Raw genomic sequence first — 23,582 nt, 5'->3', positions numbered from 1 at the left:
GTTTGTACTGAGTTCAGGAAGTAGTGGATTTGTGCAAAGAGCGCATTGCGACCAACCAGATTCGGAGCTTTGGTGCTTTAGTGAAAGCAACATTGGGGACATCTAGTGGACGAAAGAAGTCAAAGCAACCATGTCACTCAAGAGACTCACGCTTATCTTTCAGCAGTAAAAGTTAAATAGATATGATAGTGATCAATGTATTATTGACAATTATATTATATTATATAATAACAACAGGCCACAGGGATGTATTTACAATTTTTATTAAAAAAATAACACATTCTCCACAGCAGATTAAGCGGCTCATTTTCCCGCTGACTATTTTTCTGGCTTTTGAAAATATGTGTTCTCGTGGCGCTGATGATGCCGGAAGACGTATCTCCAAGAGCCCAAAGTTTTGAAAGTCACTTTTCACAGTGGTCACCATTAGTAACACACTAAATAGTTTGGTGATAGCGCCAAAACAACCTGTCAAACGGGTGACAGTCACCAAACCATTTCGAACAACAAATCACGCACGTAATGGGTCATATGGTATCAGCAGAACGAGACAAGCTCTGAAACACTATTTTCGAAGCAGTGCGATTCAGGAATGCTAACACAAGTTTGGAGGTTTCGGTTTCATTTGACCATCTCTAGTACAAACTATCATTTTGTGCATGTTGTGCACTTTTGAATGGCCCGCGGCAAATACTAGAACTAAGATTTGGCACGAGCTAAAATGCTGCATGGGTGTGACTACCACTGCTACCACTAGGCCTATTATTATTAATCTATTATTAAACTGTTTTTTATACAGAGCATAGAAAGCTATTTTAAAAAATTACAACATTGAGTAAAGTTTCCTCTACGTTCTCCTCTGTGTCGATGTCCAATTCTTGAACATGTCACATGATCCTCAAGCAACTCCTCTCATTTTGGTCTGAATGTGGATATATGATGACTCTTTGCAGGGACAAACCTATTCTAGTGGGACCATCCTATAATCCTGGAAAATCTTTCATTCTTTCGTTTTGTCACCTTTAACAGAAAGCTGATTCATAACAGTTTTTCAAAATAACGACAATATCTAAACTAAGGATGGGCAAGTACTGATACCAAGTATCATCGGGATTGGGCTGATCCCTAGCCTTAATTCAAGGTATCGGTACTCCTGACAGGGCCGATACCGGTATCGGCTGCCTTCTTGTGGTTGTTTTACAATCAGGAACTAGAAATGATAAGAACAGAAAATGTTCATTAATTTCATGCATTTTTACAGAAAAATGCTAAATTTGAATATAATGGCCTTAAAATTGTAAGTAATATCGGTACTTGGAATTGGTATCGGTGACTACTCAAGAGTTGAGTGCTCGTATTTATATCAGTCTGAAACCAAGTGCTATCGAACATCGCTAATCTAAACAATGTAGCATTGTGTAAAGAATTGGTTTTAGCATCTTTAATAAATTAAAGATTGCTTAAGTGGCCCTTGCGTCCTTCAATTTTTCGGCATTGTGTAACAATCCACAGTGTGGCACCGCGCCACAGGGTGGCGCCTCTTTGTTATTGCTGAGCATGTACAGCGCTTTTTCGTTTTGGTCGTCAATGTGTTTGACTTCATGGAAGCGTACGATTATTGTGACGCGTGGTGGTGCCGAGCCAACTGTTTTTTGGTTTCTTTTAAAGGTGGGGTCTTAAGTTTTGACCGTTTCTGCTCTGTGATTGGCTGGAGGGGTAAACATTGACTTTCCGCCCAGAAACGTCCCTCTTATGGCAAAACACAACAAAATGGCAAAATACAAGCCGGGGGGTGGGGGGGGGGCGTTCTGTTGATGACAAATCACTACCACGCCCAGAGGTGTTGATTGAGAAGGATTTCATTGTGTGTACATCCAGTGTTTATTTCAGCCACCACACGTTACAATTGCAGAACATTTTTGAGACATCTCGATGAGCCGCTTTAAATTGCAACACTTTGTAAGTGTGTGTGCGCGTGGCACTGTGTGTGATGTATAGAATCAAAGTTGGATAACTTGGAGAATTCACAAACCTAACTTTTTGTGGATAATTGAATAAAATTTTTCATTATTAAATACAATTTACATATATTTCAACATAAGCAACAAACATTAATTTAGGCTTTTGTATTAAAAAAACATTTTGACAAAGAAGGATGGCAAAAGGGGATGCGAGGGATTCTTATTGCTGCTTGCATTAACTTGTCTTTGTAACAGCAAATGTTGTGACAGCATTGGATCTGTTTATCTTAGGTGGCCAATAAACAGAGCTGGGTAGATTAGTCCAAACTTGTATTTAAAAGTACATCCAATATAAAATTATTTACAGAACATACATTACTCAATATATGATGAAGAAAATGGGACTCTCAGACTCCGACATTTGTCTCCAATGTTTACAAAACACTACAGACACTTATGTTCATGCTTTATGGTTATGTACTCCGGTTATGTATTTCTGGACTAAAGTCTTAGAAAAACTTTCCGCTATTTTGGACAGTAGGATACATTTATCTCCGAACTTGTGTTTGCTAGGCGACCTAACAACAACTGACTTACCACATAAACAATTTCAATCTACACTTGTAGCCCTTACTATGGCAAAAAAAACAATTCTTGTTAATTGGAAAAATAAACAAACTCTGAATATCGGCCAATGGTCTAACCTCCTCATAAATCACATTTTAATGGAAAAAATATCTGCCTCAAATAAAAACCAAATATCAAAATTTATAGAAACATGGTCTACGTATATAGAATATTTTAACCTAAATCTGGTTACTTAATTCTGCCTGTTAGCGAGAGCCACCACATCGCGATAACTTACAATGATGTTTCTGTATTTGGCAATTTGTAACTAATGGTTGTGTTTTTATAGTCAGGAAACCAGTTGCTGCCAACAGGATCGAGCAGACTACATCAAACGACACCTTAATCACCAACTCCTCAAGATTCCCCTCCAATGGGCACTAAGGGTTAATATTCGGATTCACTGCATGCCAGTGGTTTAATTCTATAGGTGCTGTCCCCCCCTGGCTGGGCGTGGCGGGTCTGCCCCTCTGTTGGCTGCTGGGTGGCGGATGCGTCTTGGCCGTTCCCTGGGTCTCTTGTGGGGTGTTGCGTTGCGGGGCTCTCCCTGGATGGAGCGAATTCAGACACAATCTGCTTCTTCCTCAGGTCATTGAATCGGTGGAGGCTGGTGTCTGTGGATCTCACTCTGCTTCGTCTGTCCTTCCTTCCTTTCCTTAGTCTCTCCTTTGGTCTCTTGAGGTCTCCCTGATTTGTTGGAATTTGGATATTTCTGGGGTTGGTGAAGGACTCTGGTTGGTGGCCCGGTGGGTGGTGGGTGATGTCTGGTCGGTGCTGGATTTCACTTTCCTTTCTTTTCTTTGGTCCTTCTGACGGCCTCACGACTCTGGTCGGAAGTGTTCGGTTTAGGTGAACGGTATGGGATTTTTTAATAGGTTTTAAGTGAACTAATGAATACACACACACTCGCACGCACACACGCACATACACATTCTCACCCACATACAAAATAAAATAAAAATAAATTGTAATAATAATAATAATAAAAAAAAAAAGAGAGAGCAATGATAATGACATGTCAAATCGGTAAAATTACCGAATGAACAATACTGAGCTCTCCAGGAAAAAAAAAAAAAAAGAATAATCGGACTCAAGTACAAAGTAGTAATAATTAACTTGAGCGGTTCAGAAAATGGATGGATCGATGGATGTAACTAAAACAAACAAGGTCTTTATAATAATAATAATAATAATAATAATAATAATAATAATAATAATAATAATAAACCAGTGGAATTTGTTATTTTTGCACTCTGCATAGGACGTCCATCATATTAACTAGAAGACAAGAACAGATTTTGTTTCCTTTATTCACCGAAATAACCGAATGAAGGAGCTTCTTGTTGTTTATTGATAAATTTCAGGCTTTTTAGTAGTTATATTTTATGGTACCTAAAATGTGTGTGTTTGTGTCTACTCTAAAAAACGCCCATAACATAAAACTGTTAGCAGCCAAAACAAGAAAACAGCAGTAGAAAAATTATCTACAATTTGCTACAACTTTCTCATGTTTAGACGTTGACCTTTTGTAGGCTGAAAGTTTCATATTTGGACAGACAACTTGTCGTACACTTAAATGTAAACAACATGTACTTAATGTGAGGCCAGGCCAGGATTGTTTTGCTTATTGGAACTGATGTGTGTGTGTGTGTGTGTGTGTGACAAGATGGTGTACCTGCACTTCTTCTCTGTTAGATTGGTGACATGGAGTCAAACGTCACCAACAATCACGTTTGAATGGTGAACAGCACCCAAACAGGAAGTCTCCTAGACGAAAAAGAAAAACAGGCAATGAATAAAAAGATAAAAATAAACTAATTCACACTCAGATTCACTCCTACTGTATGGACAATTTAGAGACTCAAAATAGCCTAACAAGTGTCTTTGGAATGTGGGGAAACCCAAGCAAGCACTGAGCAAACATGCTAACTCCACATATGCAGACCTGCTAACCAATCGTCGACCACACTGCCCCAAAGTATTTCGATATATTATGTAACATATACATTGGTATAATTATCCTTTTTTTTTGTAATGCAAAAAACTGTAATTCATTTGAGTTTCAGATGCACCACACCCATGTTTTTACACAGTATCAGATATGAAAAATTAATTATATGGAGTTGTTGAAGTATGACTGAAATGTTAATGGTGTACTTTCAAACAGAAAGTTGGCCGCTATGACCTATAATCATTTGAAGTTTATTTATGCCCAACAAGAAATATGTTGCTGAAACATTGAGTCACATAAGAGTGGGCGGGGCCTCCCGAGAGGAAACGAGTACAGAGATCTGATCATGACGAAGACAGAGGAGTGGTTTTCTTGGCCGCAACAATGATGCTTAAAAAGAAATGCATCACCCTGCCTGAGGTAAAGAGGTGCAAGTGAGTCTGGGAGAGAACGGGAGGGAAGGAGAGGACACAAAGTATGGCACAGGTTTTGTCTGGAATGTATTTGTTTGTCATCCTTTGTTGTATTATTTTGGGGAAAGGGGCCTCGGAATATGATATGAAAGCACCAGGAGTGACAGCCAGAGGACATGTCATCATAGGAGGAATGTTCCCCATCCATAGAGGTGTTGAAAAAAATCAAAGCTCCTTTGAACCCCAGCCTCGCACGTGTTTTGGGTGAGTTCAGTAGAAATTTAATGTTTAACTACATTTCTCACAATTAATCACCCTGAATGTTAATTTTGATTCATTCTGATATCCGTTTTAGTTCACTTGTTGAATTTGTTTTTACAAAGATAATTATGTTAGCAGTTAGCTGTTAATAATGCTTTTGACTTGCTCATGTAACTAATTGAGATAATCAAAATATACATCGCTCAATAGTTGTAGACCTCTGCTACCTAAAACTACAGTTATGAACATATCGTTAACTTAATGCCTCCATGACTCAAACAAACTGCACTAAAAAAAAAAAATCTTTCTAAATGTAGAATATTTGATGCAACCTTCAACATTTTTACATCCACCGATGTCATTACAATGTTTATGTGGTAATGTTGTGACTATGATAAAATAATTGACACTAACAACAACAACCTGTTTATGAGTCAACTCGTATTCAACGATCGCACGTGAAAATATGTAAGTTTTGTGAGCGCTCAAGTCAATCCGTGTACGCTCTATGAAAGATTAGGCAAGGTAGAGTTTGTGTTCGGTTTAGAAACTGGGTTTTACAGTTGAAACGAAAAGTTCCATTGTCTAAAATGTTTTCATTGCTAACTCTACTGACATTAGGTAGAACAATAGTTTGACAGTGATAGTTTTTATGAGCTGCCCCTATTCACACCACCACAATACTGTAGATTAGAAGTATGGCATTGAAGTACAAACTCATCTAAAATGTAAGAAATTTCACAAAAATGTCATTTATTATTGAGGTATTACGTTCACTTTTTATTACTACCGCTATATTCAACTGACATAATTCTAAATACACCTGAAATTTTTACTAATTGGCTGAAAAGAATGTGAATTTTTTTCTATTTTTTTTCCATTTTCTTTTCTAGAGAAAGCTCGGCATCATTGCTCGCTCTCTTTTTTTCTTTTTCTTTTTTTTGTATGTGCGTGAGTATGTGCATGTGCGGTCGTGTGTGTGCATGTGTGCGTGTGCATGTGAGTGTGTACTCATTAATTCACCTAAAACCTATTAAAAATCCCATAACGTCCATCTAAACCGCATACTTCAGAATCCAGCTAGAGTCGTGAGGTTGTCAGGAGACCCGAGGAAGGATCAAAGAAAGGAAAGTGAAATCCAGCACGTTCATTTTTTTCTGAAGTTTGGAGCCTGTGGACCAATCACCAATTTACGAGTATCCTCATCAGCTGTAGATACTTTGCCAGGCCTCGAAATGCAACCATCTTAACCTAAATGTTTGTTTGTGTCGTCTCGCCTACACTTTGTGTCCAGTTGTACAACATTTAACTCATTTGCCTTGAAAAGTCTGAATTTGTTTCTCACAGTAACTAACTATAGTGGATGATGTAGAGTATATCACTTAATAGTTTTTAAAACTCGTTATAGCATCAATTGAAGGTAACAGAGATACGTTAATAAATATAAATAATAGAGCCTTGACAATAAGGTGCAAACTACTGGTAACGTTCAACAACAGGAAAGCCAGACTTGTCTTTGGCATCAAGCATCTAAAAAGGCCTGCCATGTTCTGGAATCTTGAATTTTGTAGGACAGATGAAAACAGAGATAACCTGACTCAAAATGACGGGAATCGAAAAATATGGTGATAAAAATTGTAAATCAAAGAAGTAAATTAAGACTTTTGATGGCCAAGTCAGTGAAGTCCTGGCAAAAAATCTCCATGGAAAAAATGCAGTAGGGGCTCCAAATACTGTATAAATATACAGCATTCACAATTATGTCAACTGTACTAATATTAAACCCCTGAAAAGTGTTCTATGCATAAAATGGCAGCAGTTCAGTCACATCGGGATTGTTTTGCAGTATTTCAAATTCTTTCAAATTAATAAATGTTGTTCTTCACACAGGTTATCCGTTCGAGCCGTGGCGCTGTTGCTAGCCATGATCAACACGATTGATGTTATGAATGAATCTCCTTTACTGATGGATCTTAACATCACTCTGGGCTACCGGATCCAAGACTCCTGCAGTGATGTCAGCACTGGTCTGAGATCCACAGCTGACTTCCTGGAACAGGCAAAGTGTGGAACGGAACATGCCTCCTCCACATGTGATCAACCAGTTGTCGCCATCTTGGGTTCTGCATTTTCTGAAATGTCTATTGTTGTGGCCAGGCAACTAGCCATCGACATGATTCCACAAGTAAGTTTTGAGTTTTTACTAAAAAAACATGTACTTTTTATTTTATTTTATTTTTTTACTGTTGGTCCTTTTATCTAACTTTTTTATTATGTAAACAATCCACTCATGAAGTATTAGAACAGGGAGGAAAATCACTTTTATTAACTGCTGTACACTGAAAATATTTGGTTTGATCAACTGTTTTTATCTCTATGTGTTCATATGTGCATCTGTTAGACAAAACAAAACACCAAATTATTTAGCGGACAAAAAATATTGGAACAGAGAGGAAGACTACTATTGGTTTGCGGTGCTTTTCCAGATTATTATTTTTTAGGTGCACAGTAAATTCTGTAGCGTAAATTTGACTCTATTTACTATTTATTGAGTGGGACCAAATAGACTCAGTTTTAGAGTAGGCTAATATTTACACTTGGAAGAGAGTAAAATTAAGAATTGAAAAAAATAATTCACTTATGGGTTGAGGAACGAACTCACGACCTTCATCTTGGGAGAGAGCACACTGCCACGTGAGCTATGCCCCTCCTCCTTTTTGCTTATCACCAAGAGGAGACCAAAAACATCATTATTGCTCTCTTGGAGTTAGGAAAATTCCAGCTGGCACATAGCAGGAGCTGCGTGGCTTGGGGAGTAGATCGGCTGTCTCCCAAGCGAAAGGTCGTGAGTTCATTCCTCAACCCTTGAGTGACTTTTATTTTTTCAATTCTTTATTTATTCTCTTACAAGTGTAAATATTACTCTAAAACTGACTCTATTTGGTCCCACTCTAAATAGAGTCAAATTTACTCTGTGCCCTTTAGCCTCCTTTTTTGTAGGTGCTCTATGGGGTTTAAGTCTCAAGAATAACTTGGACAGTCCAATACCTTCAGTTTTCCCCCACTGATAATTCTGTAATAAAAATAATAATAAAATAAAACGGAGCATTGTTGAGATGTGCCGAGCGGTTATTCAGAATCAGAGTGCACCCAAAATGGTGCCGGTGAACGCCCTAGGATCTCCAAATGGGTGCATTAATGTTAATTTCGTCAACGAAAAATAAACAAAAATAGTTTTGTCAACACACATTTTTCACCGGACTAAAACTAGACTAGACTAGACCAAAATCCTCATTAATAAACAATAACTGGGACTTAATCGGTATGCATTTTCGTCGACTAATGAAGACGAGTTAAAAATGTACTTTTCTTAATAAAAATTGGACTTAAAATCTGTGGACATTTTAGTTCATGAAAAGAGACGGAAATTATATGATTTTGTAAAATCTCTGCTAATGTGTCACCGTGACACTGTCATTTGATACACAGTGACACACCCGCTTTCAAATTTGCAGCTAGGAAGTGCAACATGCACAAACACATGGGACAGACAGGAGCTGGATTTACGGTGAAAGGTTAAATTTTTTTAAATATATTTTTAACGCAACATTAATTCAACGGCTATAACGTTCCAACACTAATGTTAATCCGTCCGCTAACTAATGCTGGCTAACTTACTATCTTATTATAGCATGGAGGCATAGTTCCCACTTGCCGACATACTGTAATTGTAAGTGAAGTTGTTTTTCATCAAAAAGATGAGGGAAAAAATTTTGTGAAATAGTTTTAGATCCAAAATGTTCAACATACCTGCAGATAAAAAAATACAGGCGTAAAATGATTGTCCTGACTAAAACTAGATTATAACGTTGACAGTTTTTGTTGATGAATAAAATTATATTTTCTTGGACTAAAATACAGATTAAAATGCTAGATTTATAGTCAACTAAAAATGGACTAAATAAAAACGGGATGAGGTTGGCTAACTGATAAAAACAAGCGTGATTGAAACTGGACTCAAACTGACACTAAATTTAAAAATGGCTGATAAAATGAACACTACAGTGCATCAGGCAGCACAAACAGTTCAATCTTCTATCTTGGGCTATGCACCACTTCTCTACAAAATGTGTTGTCTAATACTTCTAACAATATCATTCCTGCTACTTTACAATGCCAAAATGAAGAAAATTTAACTGCATTGTATATTGTATTGATATTCTAAAACAAATGTGAGTGCTTCTGAAGACCCTTCAGTGTGACCGTGCAGTTTAAAAATCACTCCATACTATAACAACAATAATAAACATATTTTAAAACTAATATTTATAAAGGGGGATGTTTGTATTGCTAATTTGACAGTTATACATCAAATTGAGCTTGAGTGCAGCAATTTTTGTTGAAAATCGCAAATTATAATATTTTTTTCATGCACATGTTCAACCTGTTCATTTCCTGATAACAAACGCTGCACTTTGTGTCTGTAGATCAGCTATTCATCAACAGCTGTGCTTCTGAGTGACAAGCTCCGCTTCCCCAGCTTCCTGAGGACGGTTCCAAATGATGAGTACCAGACAGCTGCCATGGCCAAACTCATCGATCTCCATGGCTGGAACTGGGTGGGAATGGTCATCTCGGATGGTGATTATGGCCGTTCAGCACTTGAGCAGTTTGCAGCTCAAGCAGCTGAAAATGGAATCTGTATAGCATTCAGATCCATCATTCCGCACACCGCCACGGGCGAGATGTTGCGCACTGCTCTCAGGCAGACCGTCCAAACTATCTTTCAAAATCCAAAGGCACAGGTGATTGTGTCCTTTACAAAGGGGGTTCACATGAAAGACCTTTACGAGGAAATGAGGAATGAAACTCTGAGAAAAGGGAAAACTATAGGGAACATGAAAAGAGTGTGGTTAGCCAGTGACAGTTGGTCCACCACAGCCTCTATGCAAGATGTCCAAATCCTCAAAGACATGGGACAGGTTGTGGGCTTCAACTTCAAAACTGGAAACATGTCATCTTTCAACAAGTATCTGGACAGGCTGGAGGCGACGGGATATAACGACACATGGAATAACACCTTCCTGGAAGAATTGTTCACGCTGATGAACGACAGCGACGTTTCTGGCGTGGCATCTGAAGTTGTGAAGGTCATCAGAAAAAGCATTAACCCGGCCACAATCTTGAGCGTCGAATTGGCTGTGGCCGCCACTGCTCAAGCTATAGCAACTCTCTGCAGGAGCAGAGATTGCACAACCCCTGGCAACCTGCAGCCCTGGGAGGTACGGTATTGTCAATCAATCTATATTACACCTACACCTCTGACGTGACTGCCAAAATAGAAAAAAAAAAGTATTGGTAGATAACAGCTGCCAGGAAAACGCATTATTAACTCATTCACTGCCACTGACGGCTATAGACGTCAAAAATTCATTTGAACTATTTCTATTAGTTTGCCATTGTTTTCCACTTTTGTTAACAAGAGTAGGAAAACCTATATACATATTTTTTTACAATTTACAATTAAAAAATGTAATCGCCTGACATAATTAAAAAAATTAAAATAAAAGATTATTAAAAATTAGGGGCGTCAGGCGATTACAATTTTTAATTGTAATTAATCGCATGACTTCACTAGTTAACTCACGATTAAATCACAAATTTTATATCTGTTATAAATGTACAATACTTTTTTCCCTAGGTTTTCATACTCTTGTTAACAAAAGTGTGTGGGGGGAAGTTAAACTAATAGAAATAGTTCAAATGAATTTTTGACGTCTATAGCCGTCAATGGCAGTGAATGAGTTAATAAGGAAGCAAAGAATAGGTTCCCCGAAATACAAAGTACAAAACATTTAGAGATTAAAATACTTGAAATGATTAAACGTGCACTTGGAACAAGTGATGAAACGGGTTATCAATAGTTGGGATTATGGTAAACAAAACATGTCAGTATGTATTTATTCTCTATTTCCTGGTTCCAAATCTACATCTGTTTTAAATAAACAATCTGTCAAGTTGAAGACACACAAGGAATTTGATTTGGGACGTGTAAATGGCTCCCATTCACACACACACACACACACACACACACACACACACACACACACACACACACACACGAAGATCTAAATCTAAACTAAAATTAAAACAGAACCTGACAACAACCGTAAATTGAAATTTTTAAAGTTTTCATTCCTCTGCAGGTATTGGAAGCTCTTCGGATGCATGAATTTGATAGTAATGGCGAGACACACGTGTTTGACAACCAAGGCGACATCAACCAAGGTTATGATGTGGCCTTATGGAAGGTACGCGATGGGAAAATTGACGTCCACGACATTGTGGCTGAGTACAATCCACAAAGCAACACCTTCACCCCAACAAAAAACAACAACACGGATTTTTTTAAAGACTTGGAGGTGGGCCCTCATCCTGCTGCCACCATATCGCTTCGTATACACAAACACACAGTGTATGCAGCATACTGAATATAGTATTGGTATATGTTGGCATAAGTGCTTATATGGTTTCTCCTTGCTTCCAGCGCGTAATCTCAAAATGTTCCAATAGCTGCATGCCTGGGGAGCTCAAGAAAACATCGGAGGGTCAACACACTTGTTGTTATGACTGCATAAACTGTACGGAGAATTACTACTCCAACGACACAGGCAAGTAATTAGCCGCACACACAGGACATCTTTCCACTTATATCGGCCAACACACCACAAAATTGATTAAAGCAAGACACACGTGCACATAGTGAGAAGTTACTTTTTTTAGATGTGTTTTTGTTTATGAGACATGTCACAGTAGTGTGCTGCAATATGCAGTTCAACTCTATTGTATCAGATCTGAATAGAACAGGACATACGGTACATTTAAGGTACTATTTTTGTTATGAGCTTTAAATAGTTATCTAGATTCTTAAACAAGAGTAACAAAATATTCTGTCTCCAGACACAAAAAACTTTGTTTGTTGGCATTCCTCTGATTTGGATGAAATTTGCTGTACTTGTTGATAGTAACGCTAATCTCAAATTTTAGGTCAACCAGAGCAGTGCTTCGGGAGCTACGGCAAAAAGGGGCCCGGATTGAATATTCAACTTTTAATGAATAGTCTGAATAGTCAACATTCAATGAATATTTAATAAATATTTGAGGGTATGGAAATTGCTTTAAAAAAAACTTTAGAGAACATATGAGAGATTACATTTCATGATTTAAAAAAATAACAATTGCCACGTGATCCACAAGGTCAAATTCAAGGTCAACTAAGTTACTAAATATGCACCAATCTTCTAAATGATTTTAGTATTTTTAGAGTCTTTGTTGAATTCCCTTTCCAACAATAACTGTTTTGTGAAGATTGACCCAGTAGTTCCTGAGATACAAGGGTTCAAAGGAGGCAGCCACACCCCCTTTTGTCGGAAATACTCAAATTCGGCGGGCCGTAGCTCCCAAACAACTGTTCCGATTTGCCTACCGTTTCAGAGTTAGTGTTGCGCCATCACTACCGACAGGTACAGAAAGTTTCATGAAAATCAAAATCTGTTTGGTTTAAACTATCAGATTTTGGGTGTGTTTTGGTTTGATTTGAGTTAGTTAGTTGATAATATATTTAACAAATGAAGTGCAATAAACACACATTATATAGTTGATTGGAATGTGCTCATACATTGAACAGATTATGACTTCTTAGTGTATTTATTCTCTTCTTCCATTCTGGCACGGAGACAATTAAACTAGCCTTGCTATACTAGAGCTGTTGATGCTAACATTAGCTTCAGTGCTCACTGCTACCTGTTTTGCACGTTGGTGGGGTAGGTTTGAACTGAATGACTTTTATGAAAGCAGCTTAGTTACGTTCGCACGCAATCATGCTTTCGATTTCGTGTTTTACGTTCCTGCTCCAGGCTCCGAACCCTATTAAGTCGTGCGAGTGAACTCTGTCTGCTACTCCAAGCTGCAGTCAGGGTTAGAGTTTGTCAGGTTGAAGGTGACAATTAGTGCTCTTTGAAAAGCAAATGCACGGTAGCTAGAAGGTAACACTAGAACATATTTTCACACACTTGTTTGCGCATTGTTATTATCTGTTTTAAATGAACTACCTGACTTCCTTGCGTATCCTTGTGTGTCCCCTTCATTCTTCCAGATATGGACCAATGCTTGAGCTGTGATAAAGACACAGAGTGGTCTCCTCTCGGAAGCTCTATATGTTTGCCCAGAACTCCCCTCTACTTCAGCTGGCATAGCCCTTTGGCCATTGCCCTTCTGGTGTTCTCCGCTCTGGGCATCCTGCTGGTTCTGATGGTGTCAGCATTGTTCATCCATAAGCGAGACACTCCTGTGGTGCGAGCGGCCGGAGGACCCCTGAGCCAGGTCATCCTGTACTCTTTGGTTGTCAGTTTCATCAGTGCCGTGCTGTTTGTCGGCGAGCCTGGCTTCCTCCAGTGTAAAGCCAGGCAAATTCTCTTTGGCATCAGCTTCACTGTATGCGTGTCCTGCATCCTGGTCAAATCCTTGAAGATCCTTCTGGCATTCCAGTTGAATATAGAAATGCAGGGAGTGCTCAGTAAAGTCTACCAGTCCTACTTGATTGTGGTTGCGTGTGTAGCTGTGCAGGTTGTCATTTGCATCTGCTGGCTGGTCCTCAAAAGCCCTTATAAGCAGATTATTTTGCAGCCCAAAACTATGCTGAAAAACTGTCATGAAGGATCCAATCTGGCCTTTGGTGTGATGCTGGGGTATATCGCACTTTTGGCTTTTGTTTGCTTCGTCTGTGCCTTCGTGGGGCGTAAATTACCAGAGCGGTACAATGAGGCGAAATTCATTACCTTCAGCATGTTGATTTATCTTATCTCCTGGGTAATTTTTGTCCCCATCTACATCACAACAACTGGAGAGTATCTCGCAGCTGTGGAAATGGTGGTCATTCTCATCTCCAACTACGGCATCATAGGCTGTCATTTCTTCCCAAAGTGCTACATAATCCTCTTTAGGAAAGCCCAAAACACCAGCAGTGCTTTCAGGGAGAAGCTGTATCAGTATAATGTCAAATGTACAGATTCATTTTCAAGTTCAGTGTCAGAAAAACAGCACAGCTATCAGCAAAATGACATACATTCACCGTCCTCCTCGCCCCAAAACGACTACGTCAAGCCCGATGTGGGGAAAAACTACAGAGACAGAGACAGTTTCAAAATTTCATACAGAGGCAATAGAAAATTAATTGATCAAATCAGTTCCCACAAAAGAAGCCTCAGCTATTAGATACTCCCTGGCAAAAGACTGTCCAACCATTAGCTATCTCATGAGGGTGTTACCAAGTAACGTGGACATGCAAATATCTGAAAGTGGGTCCGAATGTTTTTGGTCCCATTCATGATTCAAAAGTACAGTGCTTTTGTTCCATCTGTTCTTATTCCGAGAATAAATTTGAAGCACATTGTTCATGTTTTGGACTTTGGGATGAAGCTTTACAGCACAAAGCCAAAAATACGCTCACATTCTCACTGTTGCTGAGTGGGAAGTGAGCTCAGGCGGTGAGACAAGCTTTCATTCTTTCCTTTATTTAACCAGGTAAGAAACTCATTGAGATTAAAAATCTATTTTCCAAGAGTGACCTGGCCACAGGGGCGCAACAAAAACACACAATCGTTACAACAATTTAAGACAAACAACAATATATATGTATACACAAAATCCTCATCATACTATCAATAAATTCAACAAATTTGCTAAAACTTTAAAAACAGTCACATCGCCCAATAGCATTTTTTTACGCGTTCCTTTACAATAGCCTTGAACTCTCCAAGCGTAATACGTAGCGTAAGTGGAAGATTGCGCCATCAGGGATGCATACTAGTTTCCCCAATTAATTAAAATTACACCCACACATGGGTTTTCTCCAGGTCCTCCGGTTCGACATTGCATAAATATACTTGGTAACCTAATTCTGGGGTTACAAACCTTTTTGAGGAAGAGAGATACTTTTAGGGGACTGAATAATGCAAATTAAGGGCTACCAGTTTGCTGCATACGTTCATGACTTCTGACAATAATTATCACAATAATTTAACATTTAGGAACCATAAATATCATTATGCTACACTTTGTTTCTGTATATCTCTGCATATATTAACATTTTCAAAGGATAACTTCACTGGTGAGCTATTTTTAGAACAAGTCCACATGTGGTTCTTGGGTGCTATCTGGTTCCCACAGGCAGCCAAATTGGTGACCCCTGCTCTAAATTGTCCATAGGTGTGAGCGAGAGCAGTTGTTTGCCTACATGTGTCCTAGATTGACTTACGATATAGAAAATAGATGGATATATTTCCAACACGCAGTATGAAAACGCTAGAAGATGGGTCACGAAGGATTAGTGTTAAGACACTGCAGCCCTGAATGTCTTCACAACAATGTTGACGTTGACTGGCATTTAGGAATGTGGACAAACTGAGTACTGAACATCAGAAACAATTGTCACTGGATCACGTTTGCACGGAGTGGCATAGTTGTCTGATTGACACGCTGGCACAACTTTTAAAAATCCTGGCAATGCAAAGGAGAACTTTATAATACCCAAATATTTTTGCTATGTACAACAACAATGGAGTTCAGCGCCCCAAAAAATGATAGCCCTTCTTACTAATGTTTTGTTTCTGATGATGGCACAAGTAAAGGGCAGCTCTGAGTGTAAACCTGCTTGCATCCACTGCTCTATTTAACCTTAGGCTCTATAATTAATTTTAAGTGTTACTTTAGAGTTAAGTGTCACTCCCTTTGCATCCAAGCCAAAGAGGCTACATATTCATCATGTACTTGCACAATATAGCCAACTATTTAACTATTTCTGGAAGGATGTAGAAGTGGGGCATGAGCCTATAGTATGCGCAGTATATAGAACCCATAAACTAGATAAAGGTGCACATCTATTTATTTTATTTTATTTTTTCTTTGTGAATAGTTAATTGCATAATTAAGGCCAATGCAGGAGGCAGATGCCTATAAATGTGTACAATTTTGGTGCTGATCCAAATTAGGCTCACTAGTCTGCGCTGAGTGTCATTTTAGACCATTTTGCATGAGTTCATTCAAAAGTATACGAGTGTTGCAGGGTAAAATTATGGTTAGCATTAAACAGTAAATAGTATTAGTTTAAACTCATGAAGAACAAATCTCGCTACATTGCCATGTGGGAGGAGTTAAAGAAGAGTATTGCGCAAGATATTTATGACGTACATATAGGGACTGTGCCGGCCCATGAATAGCGAAAATCCACATAAAATTGGCACCCACTGAAATACTAGTCTCGGGTGATATATAAATGATGAGGTATTTATCTAATATTTGTGCTCATGTATGTGTTAGTTTGAGGGACATCTTTTTGGGTCACTATAAAAACAAAAGGTAGTGTCAACACGTGAGGCATTCCATGTTTGAACGTTTCAGGTGCGTGCACAAGGGATTTAATCTTTTAACCTACTTGTGTCCATCATGTTATCTTGATGACATGAAGACATAAATGAAGTGTTTTTTCCCATACATGGGAAATCAGATTGAAAACAATGAATTCATTCAAAAGGACGGCTGGTTTGTCAGAGCAAGAACATAAACAGCCAGGTGCGGCATGTCGTCTAGTTTCACGCACACCGAAAAGCCCCAACTGCAAACTTGTCAGTCTGGTTGTGTGACAAAGACACAGCACATGGAGGGGGTGAAAGAAACATTTTTATAGTTACGCCTCCACAAATTCCATAAAATCACTTTCATTTATTGTCCTTTCATTAGTGGTTCTAGAAGACACATATGAGGAAGTGGTGCTTTTGCAACAAACCCTCCAAAAACTGATAATAATAAAACATAAGGTCAACATTTACGGTATGCAGGCAGTTAATTGCTCTACAAGCTCAACAGAAATGTGACGCTTATTTCTAAATGTAATTAAGCTGAAATGAGATATCAGAGCCAAGAATGATTTCTCTTGGTTGAAGACTTAATCACATTTAACAAAGAACAACCTGTTGGGGTTTTCCCGTGCTTCTTTTTACTTTCTGTTGGAATAAGAATTATTTGTAAAATGATGTAATGATTGGGGTTTTGATATACAATTCTTAAAATATAATGTTTAGTGCTTATGATGACATTTAGGCCCCGTATTATACCGTACTTGAATAAAGTGTAATTGCACATTCTCTGCAGTAGGTGGCAGTGCTGTTATCATTGTCAGAGAGTGCTAAAGGAGTGTTAGCTTCTCTGCAGCGGTGTACTTACAACAATTTTATGGATAAATTATGTTATTTATAGTCGCGACGGAGAGTTGGGGGGCACGGAATATTTTCTTCTTCTGGCAAACAAAAAATAATTAAGTACTGACTTAAGTCAAGTTAAAAAAAAATCTCTACAAGAATATGTTCTATGCAGCACTAGTAGTCTAAACTATGGTATTCTGATAAATATTGCATTTGTTGAATATGAATTAAGCAGCAAATTTCACCTGTTTAAATCCATCTCAGGAGGCGTCCATTTTGCCACTTGATGTTGACTGAAAATGACGTCACATTTGCTCAGGGCTCAGGTAATGACCAATCATGGTTCAGCTTGGGAACGTCACATGACCAAACTCAGAAAAAAGGTGATTGGTCGTTGATATATGATTTTCAGTTGACAGAAAGTGGCAACATGGCCCTCCGAGATGGATTAAAACGGGTGGATTTTTCTGCCTAATTCCTATTCCACAAACACAATATTACCGGTAATTAGGATATCGTGTTTAGACTAGTGGGGGCACACATTATTGTAAAGACATTTTTTGACTTGACTTGCCCTTTAAGCCCGTATCACACTGAGAACATTGAATTGTGACCCAAAAAAAAAAGGATATATTTTATGGTACGATTAGCTTCAGCAGCACAATTTGCTGCAGCTAAACGATCACGCTTGATGCTAATTATGCAATGTTTCGCATGTATTCACTTATATGTGCAATATTCAGTGATGTGCAGCTTTTTCTTTGATATACAGTGAACCCCGGCATATTTGTGGTTCGGCATTCACAAATTCACCTGTTTGTGGATTTTTGAAGGTAACCTAAGCTGCATTATTCGCTGAAAAACGTCCCTATTCAATTTTTATTGTGGCCAGGCAAAAGCAATGAAAGTATTACTTAGGCAACTGGGTTTAATTTATTGACGGTGTTTTGTGATTGAGATGCCCAGTGTTGTTAGCTGTCCTTGAATGCACCGCGTGTGAGGGAACAGACAAAGTCAAAGTTTCTTTTTGCTTCTCATGTTGCAGCTATTAGTCCCTGTAGTCCACTTTGACTGGCCTGTTCCCACTTGAATGTACTCGCTAACATTTATTATTGTGTGTAAATGCCATAAATGCTGTTTTTGTGCAGATTTGTAGAGATGTTGTTGTATCTAAGTTTTGGGTATGTCAATAAATGATGTCAATTAAAAAGCTTATAGTTGTCTTCCATCCATTCAGTTTCTCTACCGTGTGTCCTCATTATGGCTGCGTGTGAGCTGGAGCCAATCTTAGATGATTTAGTGCAGGAGATGTTTGTATACTCTTGAGTGATCGCTAATCAATTGCAGGGAATTTGGGACAAACAATATGCAAGCAAAAGCTAAATTGTGAAATGTCTAAAGAGCAGGGACGGGAAGCCGGGGAGGACTACAAAAATGTTCTGCTGTTGTAATGTACAGCATAGATGTTTTTAAATGGGACAAAGGTTTGGGACAACCAGGTCAATCGGTGCAGTGCCTTGGTGAGAGACAATTAAGTAATTCCACTCACTTTAGCGGTTTTTAGTTTGTTTACATGAAGACAGCGATTCAAAAGTGTGGTACAGCTCCTGCTAGTGGTATGTAAAAGATTCAGTGATGCTGTTACCTTTGGCCTCTGCTACTGTTCGCTGTCACTTTTTTTGCTGTCAGACAGACTGCATACAATGCAGGATATCTACTTTATTCCACTTCATTGTCATGTCAAGGAAAGGTAAAGACGAGCTTTTCCGTCAATGAGAAACTAGCATACAGCTGTTGTGATGGAATGAGGTATAAGAGTAAAGAACAAGGGAGTGGTAAATCAAATTAATTAACACATTATTTAAATGTTTTTCCACAGACAGGAGCTACACAAATAGACTTCCCGCACACTCCTCTGCCCAACCCCGTGGCTTTATCACAAACCTCTGAATGTGAAACGCCGGGAGCTGCTCCACTTGTTAACGGAACAAAAGTGCAATAGGTAGTTTTCGATGACATAATCAGTATTTGTTTGTCCACCATGTGTTTGGGGACAATCTAATGTACCGGAACATGTAAAAAAAAGATTAATGTCAGTTAATATCAGAAAACCGCTGTGAATCGTCATGAAAATTGACCTGCACATTTCTGTTCATGCCTACTGCAACCTCTGAAAATATTGATACATTTACCACAGTATTTTGGATTTTATGGGCATTAAGCCTTTTTCTTTTCATACACGTTTACTACAGAGAAAAAGCTTAACGTCGCTTAACTCATTCACTGCCATTTACGCCTATAAACATCAAAAATTAATTTTAACTATTTGTATTAGTTTACATTTTTCCACTTTTGTTAACAGGAGTATGAAAACCTAGACATTTTTTTATTATTATTATAAAAAATTAGGAGCGGCAGGCGATTACAATTTGTAATTGTAATTAATCGCATGACTTCAATAACTCACAATTAATCACAAATTTTATATATTTTCTAAATGTACAATACATTTTTTTTCTAGGTTTTCATACCCTTGTTAATAAAAGTAAAAAAAAAAATAACTAATAGAAATAGTTAAAATGATTTTTTGACGTCAATAGCCGTCAATGGCAGTGAATGAGATAATGCTTAAAAAAAAAAACAAGTACGACCAATAATCACCCAAATTCACGTACAGATCTCTACCTTTGCCCACATCAATCGCTTAAATGATCAAAATGATGTCTCAATATTTTTCATTTTATGGACATTAAGCATTTTTCTCATTAAGTGACAATAAGCTGTAATGAGCACCAATGGAGAGGAAGATGTTCTGTCCATAAAATCCCAAATATTTTTGCAATCATTTTCATATTTTCAGAAATTTATGTGGGTATATTGTACAGATGTACATATAGATTTTGGTTAAGATTGATCACAGTTTTAGGTTGTTGTTTTTTTAGATCAAGATGTTAAGCCTTTTTAATGGAGAGAAAAACACAACGGCCATAACATCCAATATATTGGGGCAATTGTTTTGATATTTTCAGAGGTTGAAGTGGGCATGAACATATGTGCATGTGAATTTGGATAACGATTGTACATTTCCGACATTAAAGGATAACTCAACGCCACTCAACTTTTTTTTGCTGATAAACTGGTGTCTACAAATGCTGTCTATATATCCTGGTCATTACTTTGACATTTTAGTGCATGTTTGTTGAAAGCTTGAATTTGGGGCAAAAACCGTGTGTTTGGCACCATCTTCAGGTAACACACTGGGATAAACTGAATTTGCCTGTTTGTCCTCTCATTACATGAGACGATAGGTACTACGTCACTTGTTCCGCATGACGTAGTCGCCCCAGCCACCCACCGGCTCATTCTCGTACACGCCTCCTTAAACGGCTTCTTAGTGAGTTGCTGCTGTCAATCACAGCCAGACCACGACCACCCCTCTCCCCATTCGCAACCCAACGGTCCTCCAGGCAACACGACAATTTTAAATGTTTGTGAGGGGTGGAGCAAGAGTCTGACTTCCAGTTGAGTTCTCCACGGGAGACAAGCCAGGCTTGAAACAGAAATACCAGATCTGCCGACTCATGTTCATTTTCATTTGTTAAATTTTCCCCCAACAACCCTAATCAGTTAATAATATCATCTACAGTATAGGCCAAAAGTTTGGAGACACACACATCTCATTTAATGTGTTTGCTTTATTCTGATGACTTTTTTACAACCCGGAAGTCGGAAGTCCCGCCTCCTCCGTGGCATATAGTCCATAATAGCCATGAAAATAAAGAAAATGCATTGCATGAAAAGGTGTGTCCAAATCTTTGGTCTATACTGTATGTCAGTGGTTCTCAATATTTTCACACAAAACACCACAACAAATAATAATAATTGGTTCTCCAAGTACCACTATAATGACCAAAATTAAAATACAGAAGTAAATATTTATCAATAATGAGATGAAGGTTGTATTCCTGAAGTTGAAATATTGCAAGAAAAAGTACAGAATTTTCTAACTTTTTTTTTTCAAACTACATGCTCTTATAACAAAACGTAACCAACTTTATTATTGTGTAGGTACTGATTTGCCTCAGAGCTTTTGAGATTGCTCAATGCCTCACGTTTGAAGCAACAGCGTGCGACTGTACTTTGTCGCTGGCCTTTTGTTTATGTCATCCATCCTACTACCCCTTCCATGGGAAGCAAAAACTGCAACAACTGGTGTTCCATCCATCCATTTTGTTAACCACTTATTCCTCACAAGAGTCACGGGGGTGCTGGAGCCTATCCCAGCCAGCTTCAGGCAGTAGGCGGGGTACACCTTGAAATGGTTGCCAGCCAATCGGAGGGCACACAGAGACAAACAACCATCCACACTTCACAATCACACCTAAGGACAATTCAGAGCGCTTAATTAACCGCCCATGCATGTCTTTGGAATGTGGGAGGAAACCGGAGCACCCGGAGAAAACCCATGTAGGCACGGGTAGAACATGCGAAATCCACCCAGGAAGGCCAAAGCCCGGACTCGATCTCACGTCCTCTGCACTGTGAAGCGGACGTGCTAACCAATCAATCACCGTGTCCAACTTGCCGTTCTCAACTTTTCCCATTGGTAAACTCTGTAACTGTCACAGAACGCGGACTTGCACAGTTTCTACGCAAACCAAACGCCGGAGCGTAGGAATAAGGTAGATAAGAAAACAAATCATCGATGTGATTTTACAGGAATAATTAAGTCAAAATGTTATATGCAAGAATGTGAGAATTTTTTTTTTAACCTAAACGGTAGGCTAAATGAAAATTGTATTATAACAATTTTGAAAAGAAACAGTTCTTAAAGACTAAATGCTAACGTATTGTATAATGTATAAATACAACAGAAAAGTACCTGGGCATTGATTCTCTAGAATACTACTAGTAGAGGAAGCCAAAATACCACCAGTGTTACTCAGCACTGTTATAAATTTTATCCTAGATGTGCTGAGATACATAAAGGCTAAAAGCTGACAGAGCATTGAGAAACTTTGGATACAGTGGCAATAAGACAACACAATCACATAGCGGCTATAAACAAACAACTATATGCTCCCTTCACAATTCAAACATATCTCACAATCTAAATGTGCGCAAATTAGTCCAGAGGAAACAAAACCGAGACTGTTTAATGACCCGCAATAGTTGCCAATGTAGCTTACTTTAGCTAATACAGCACCAACTTTGCCTAGAACTTTAGCCTCATGGTGGAAGAATTCTACATTTCTCAAGTGTTTTTTTTTATATTATATATATACACCGGTAGACTACTATCGCAATAATGAACAAATATACAATGTCAGATATATATTTTATAAAGTTATTACTAAAGAGTACTGAACAGTAAAAATTGAAAACTGAGATATAGCGTGCATGCTAGTACATATTTTGTAATGGCTATGTGTTAAATCTTACCTTCAATAAAGCCTTCAGAACAAACTTGGTTGAATGGGTAGTCTATCTGGCCGCAGTGAGATCAGCTCAGCTGTCTTCCTGGCAAATTTTCTGTTTTCTCTCCATGGTTCAAGACTGGCAGTAAAACATTGTGTCGAACCTCCAAAATGGCAACTGTGGGTGACGTTCTGTATGTATGTACTGTATGTGGATGGACTCAAATTGCGCTTCGTATGTCCAGTGTACATAATTTTGTTTTGATTGACGTCATTCAATTTTATTTGAAGTTGTATGCTCATCATTTGGTTTCTCTCTTTTAAAATTATTATTATTTTTAGCTAATTTGTGGGCTTACTTTTTTAAGGCATGGTGTGAAAAGAGCAGTGCGGGGGGTTAAAAGCAGAAAACAGTGTAATAAATGCATTAAAGCGAACTGTGAGTGTCAACAAATAGGGGGGCTGCGCCCTTAGTGGAAAAAGTCTTCATATTTAAACGCATCAATTTGATGCATTTTGAAAAAAAATTAATCAAGCAGAATTAAAAGACAGTATCAATGTACTTTTAATGTATTTGATGTATTCTAATAGTTTCTAGTTACCTGACAAAAAATGTACTATGAGTTAAGTAGTAATATTAAAGTAATGCAACATTTTTTACTTTGGAATTAACCCAATTACAAATATGCTGAGGC

General features: G+C 38.2%; 1 protein-coding gene and 1 long non-coding RNA gene across 2 annotated transcripts; one reads left to right on the top strand and one right to left on the bottom strand.

The window, feature by feature from the left end:
• Nucleotides 1-293: 293 nt before the first annotated feature.
• Nucleotides 294-23,058, bottom strand: LOC144058480 (uncharacterized). The gene is made up of 3 exons (XR_013295443.1): nucleotides 22,913-23,058; nucleotides 4,264-4,355; nucleotides 294-3,414 (listed from the first exon to the last, which is right to left on the bottom strand). It is a non-coding gene; the product is annotated as an uncharacterized LOC144058480 (long non-coding RNA).
• Nucleotides 4,988-18,683, top strand: gprc6a (G protein-coupled receptor, class C, group 6, member A). Its single transcript, XM_077576954.1, has 6 exons — nucleotides 4,988-5,216; nucleotides 7,104-7,398; nucleotides 9,701-10,495; nucleotides 11,420-11,635; nucleotides 11,761-11,884; nucleotides 13,369-18,683. The coding sequence occupies exons 1-6, from the start codon at nucleotides 5,017-5,019 to the stop codon at nucleotides 14,484-14,486; spliced, it is 2,748 nt and encodes a 915-aa protein (XP_077433080.1). The 5' UTR covers nucleotides 4,988-5,016; the 3' UTR covers nucleotides 14,487-18,683.
• Nucleotides 23,059-23,582: the final 524 nt, after the last annotated feature.

The sequence above is a fragment of the Vanacampus margaritifer genome, chromosome 9 (assembly GCF_051991255.1).
Source record: "Vanacampus margaritifer isolate UIUO_Vmar chromosome 9, RoL_Vmar_1.0, whole genome shotgun sequence".
NCBI classification, from domain to species: domain Eukaryota; kingdom Metazoa; phylum Chordata; class Actinopteri; order Syngnathiformes; family Syngnathidae; genus Vanacampus; species Vanacampus margaritifer.
This window is presented reverse-complemented; position numbering and strand designations above follow the sequence as displayed.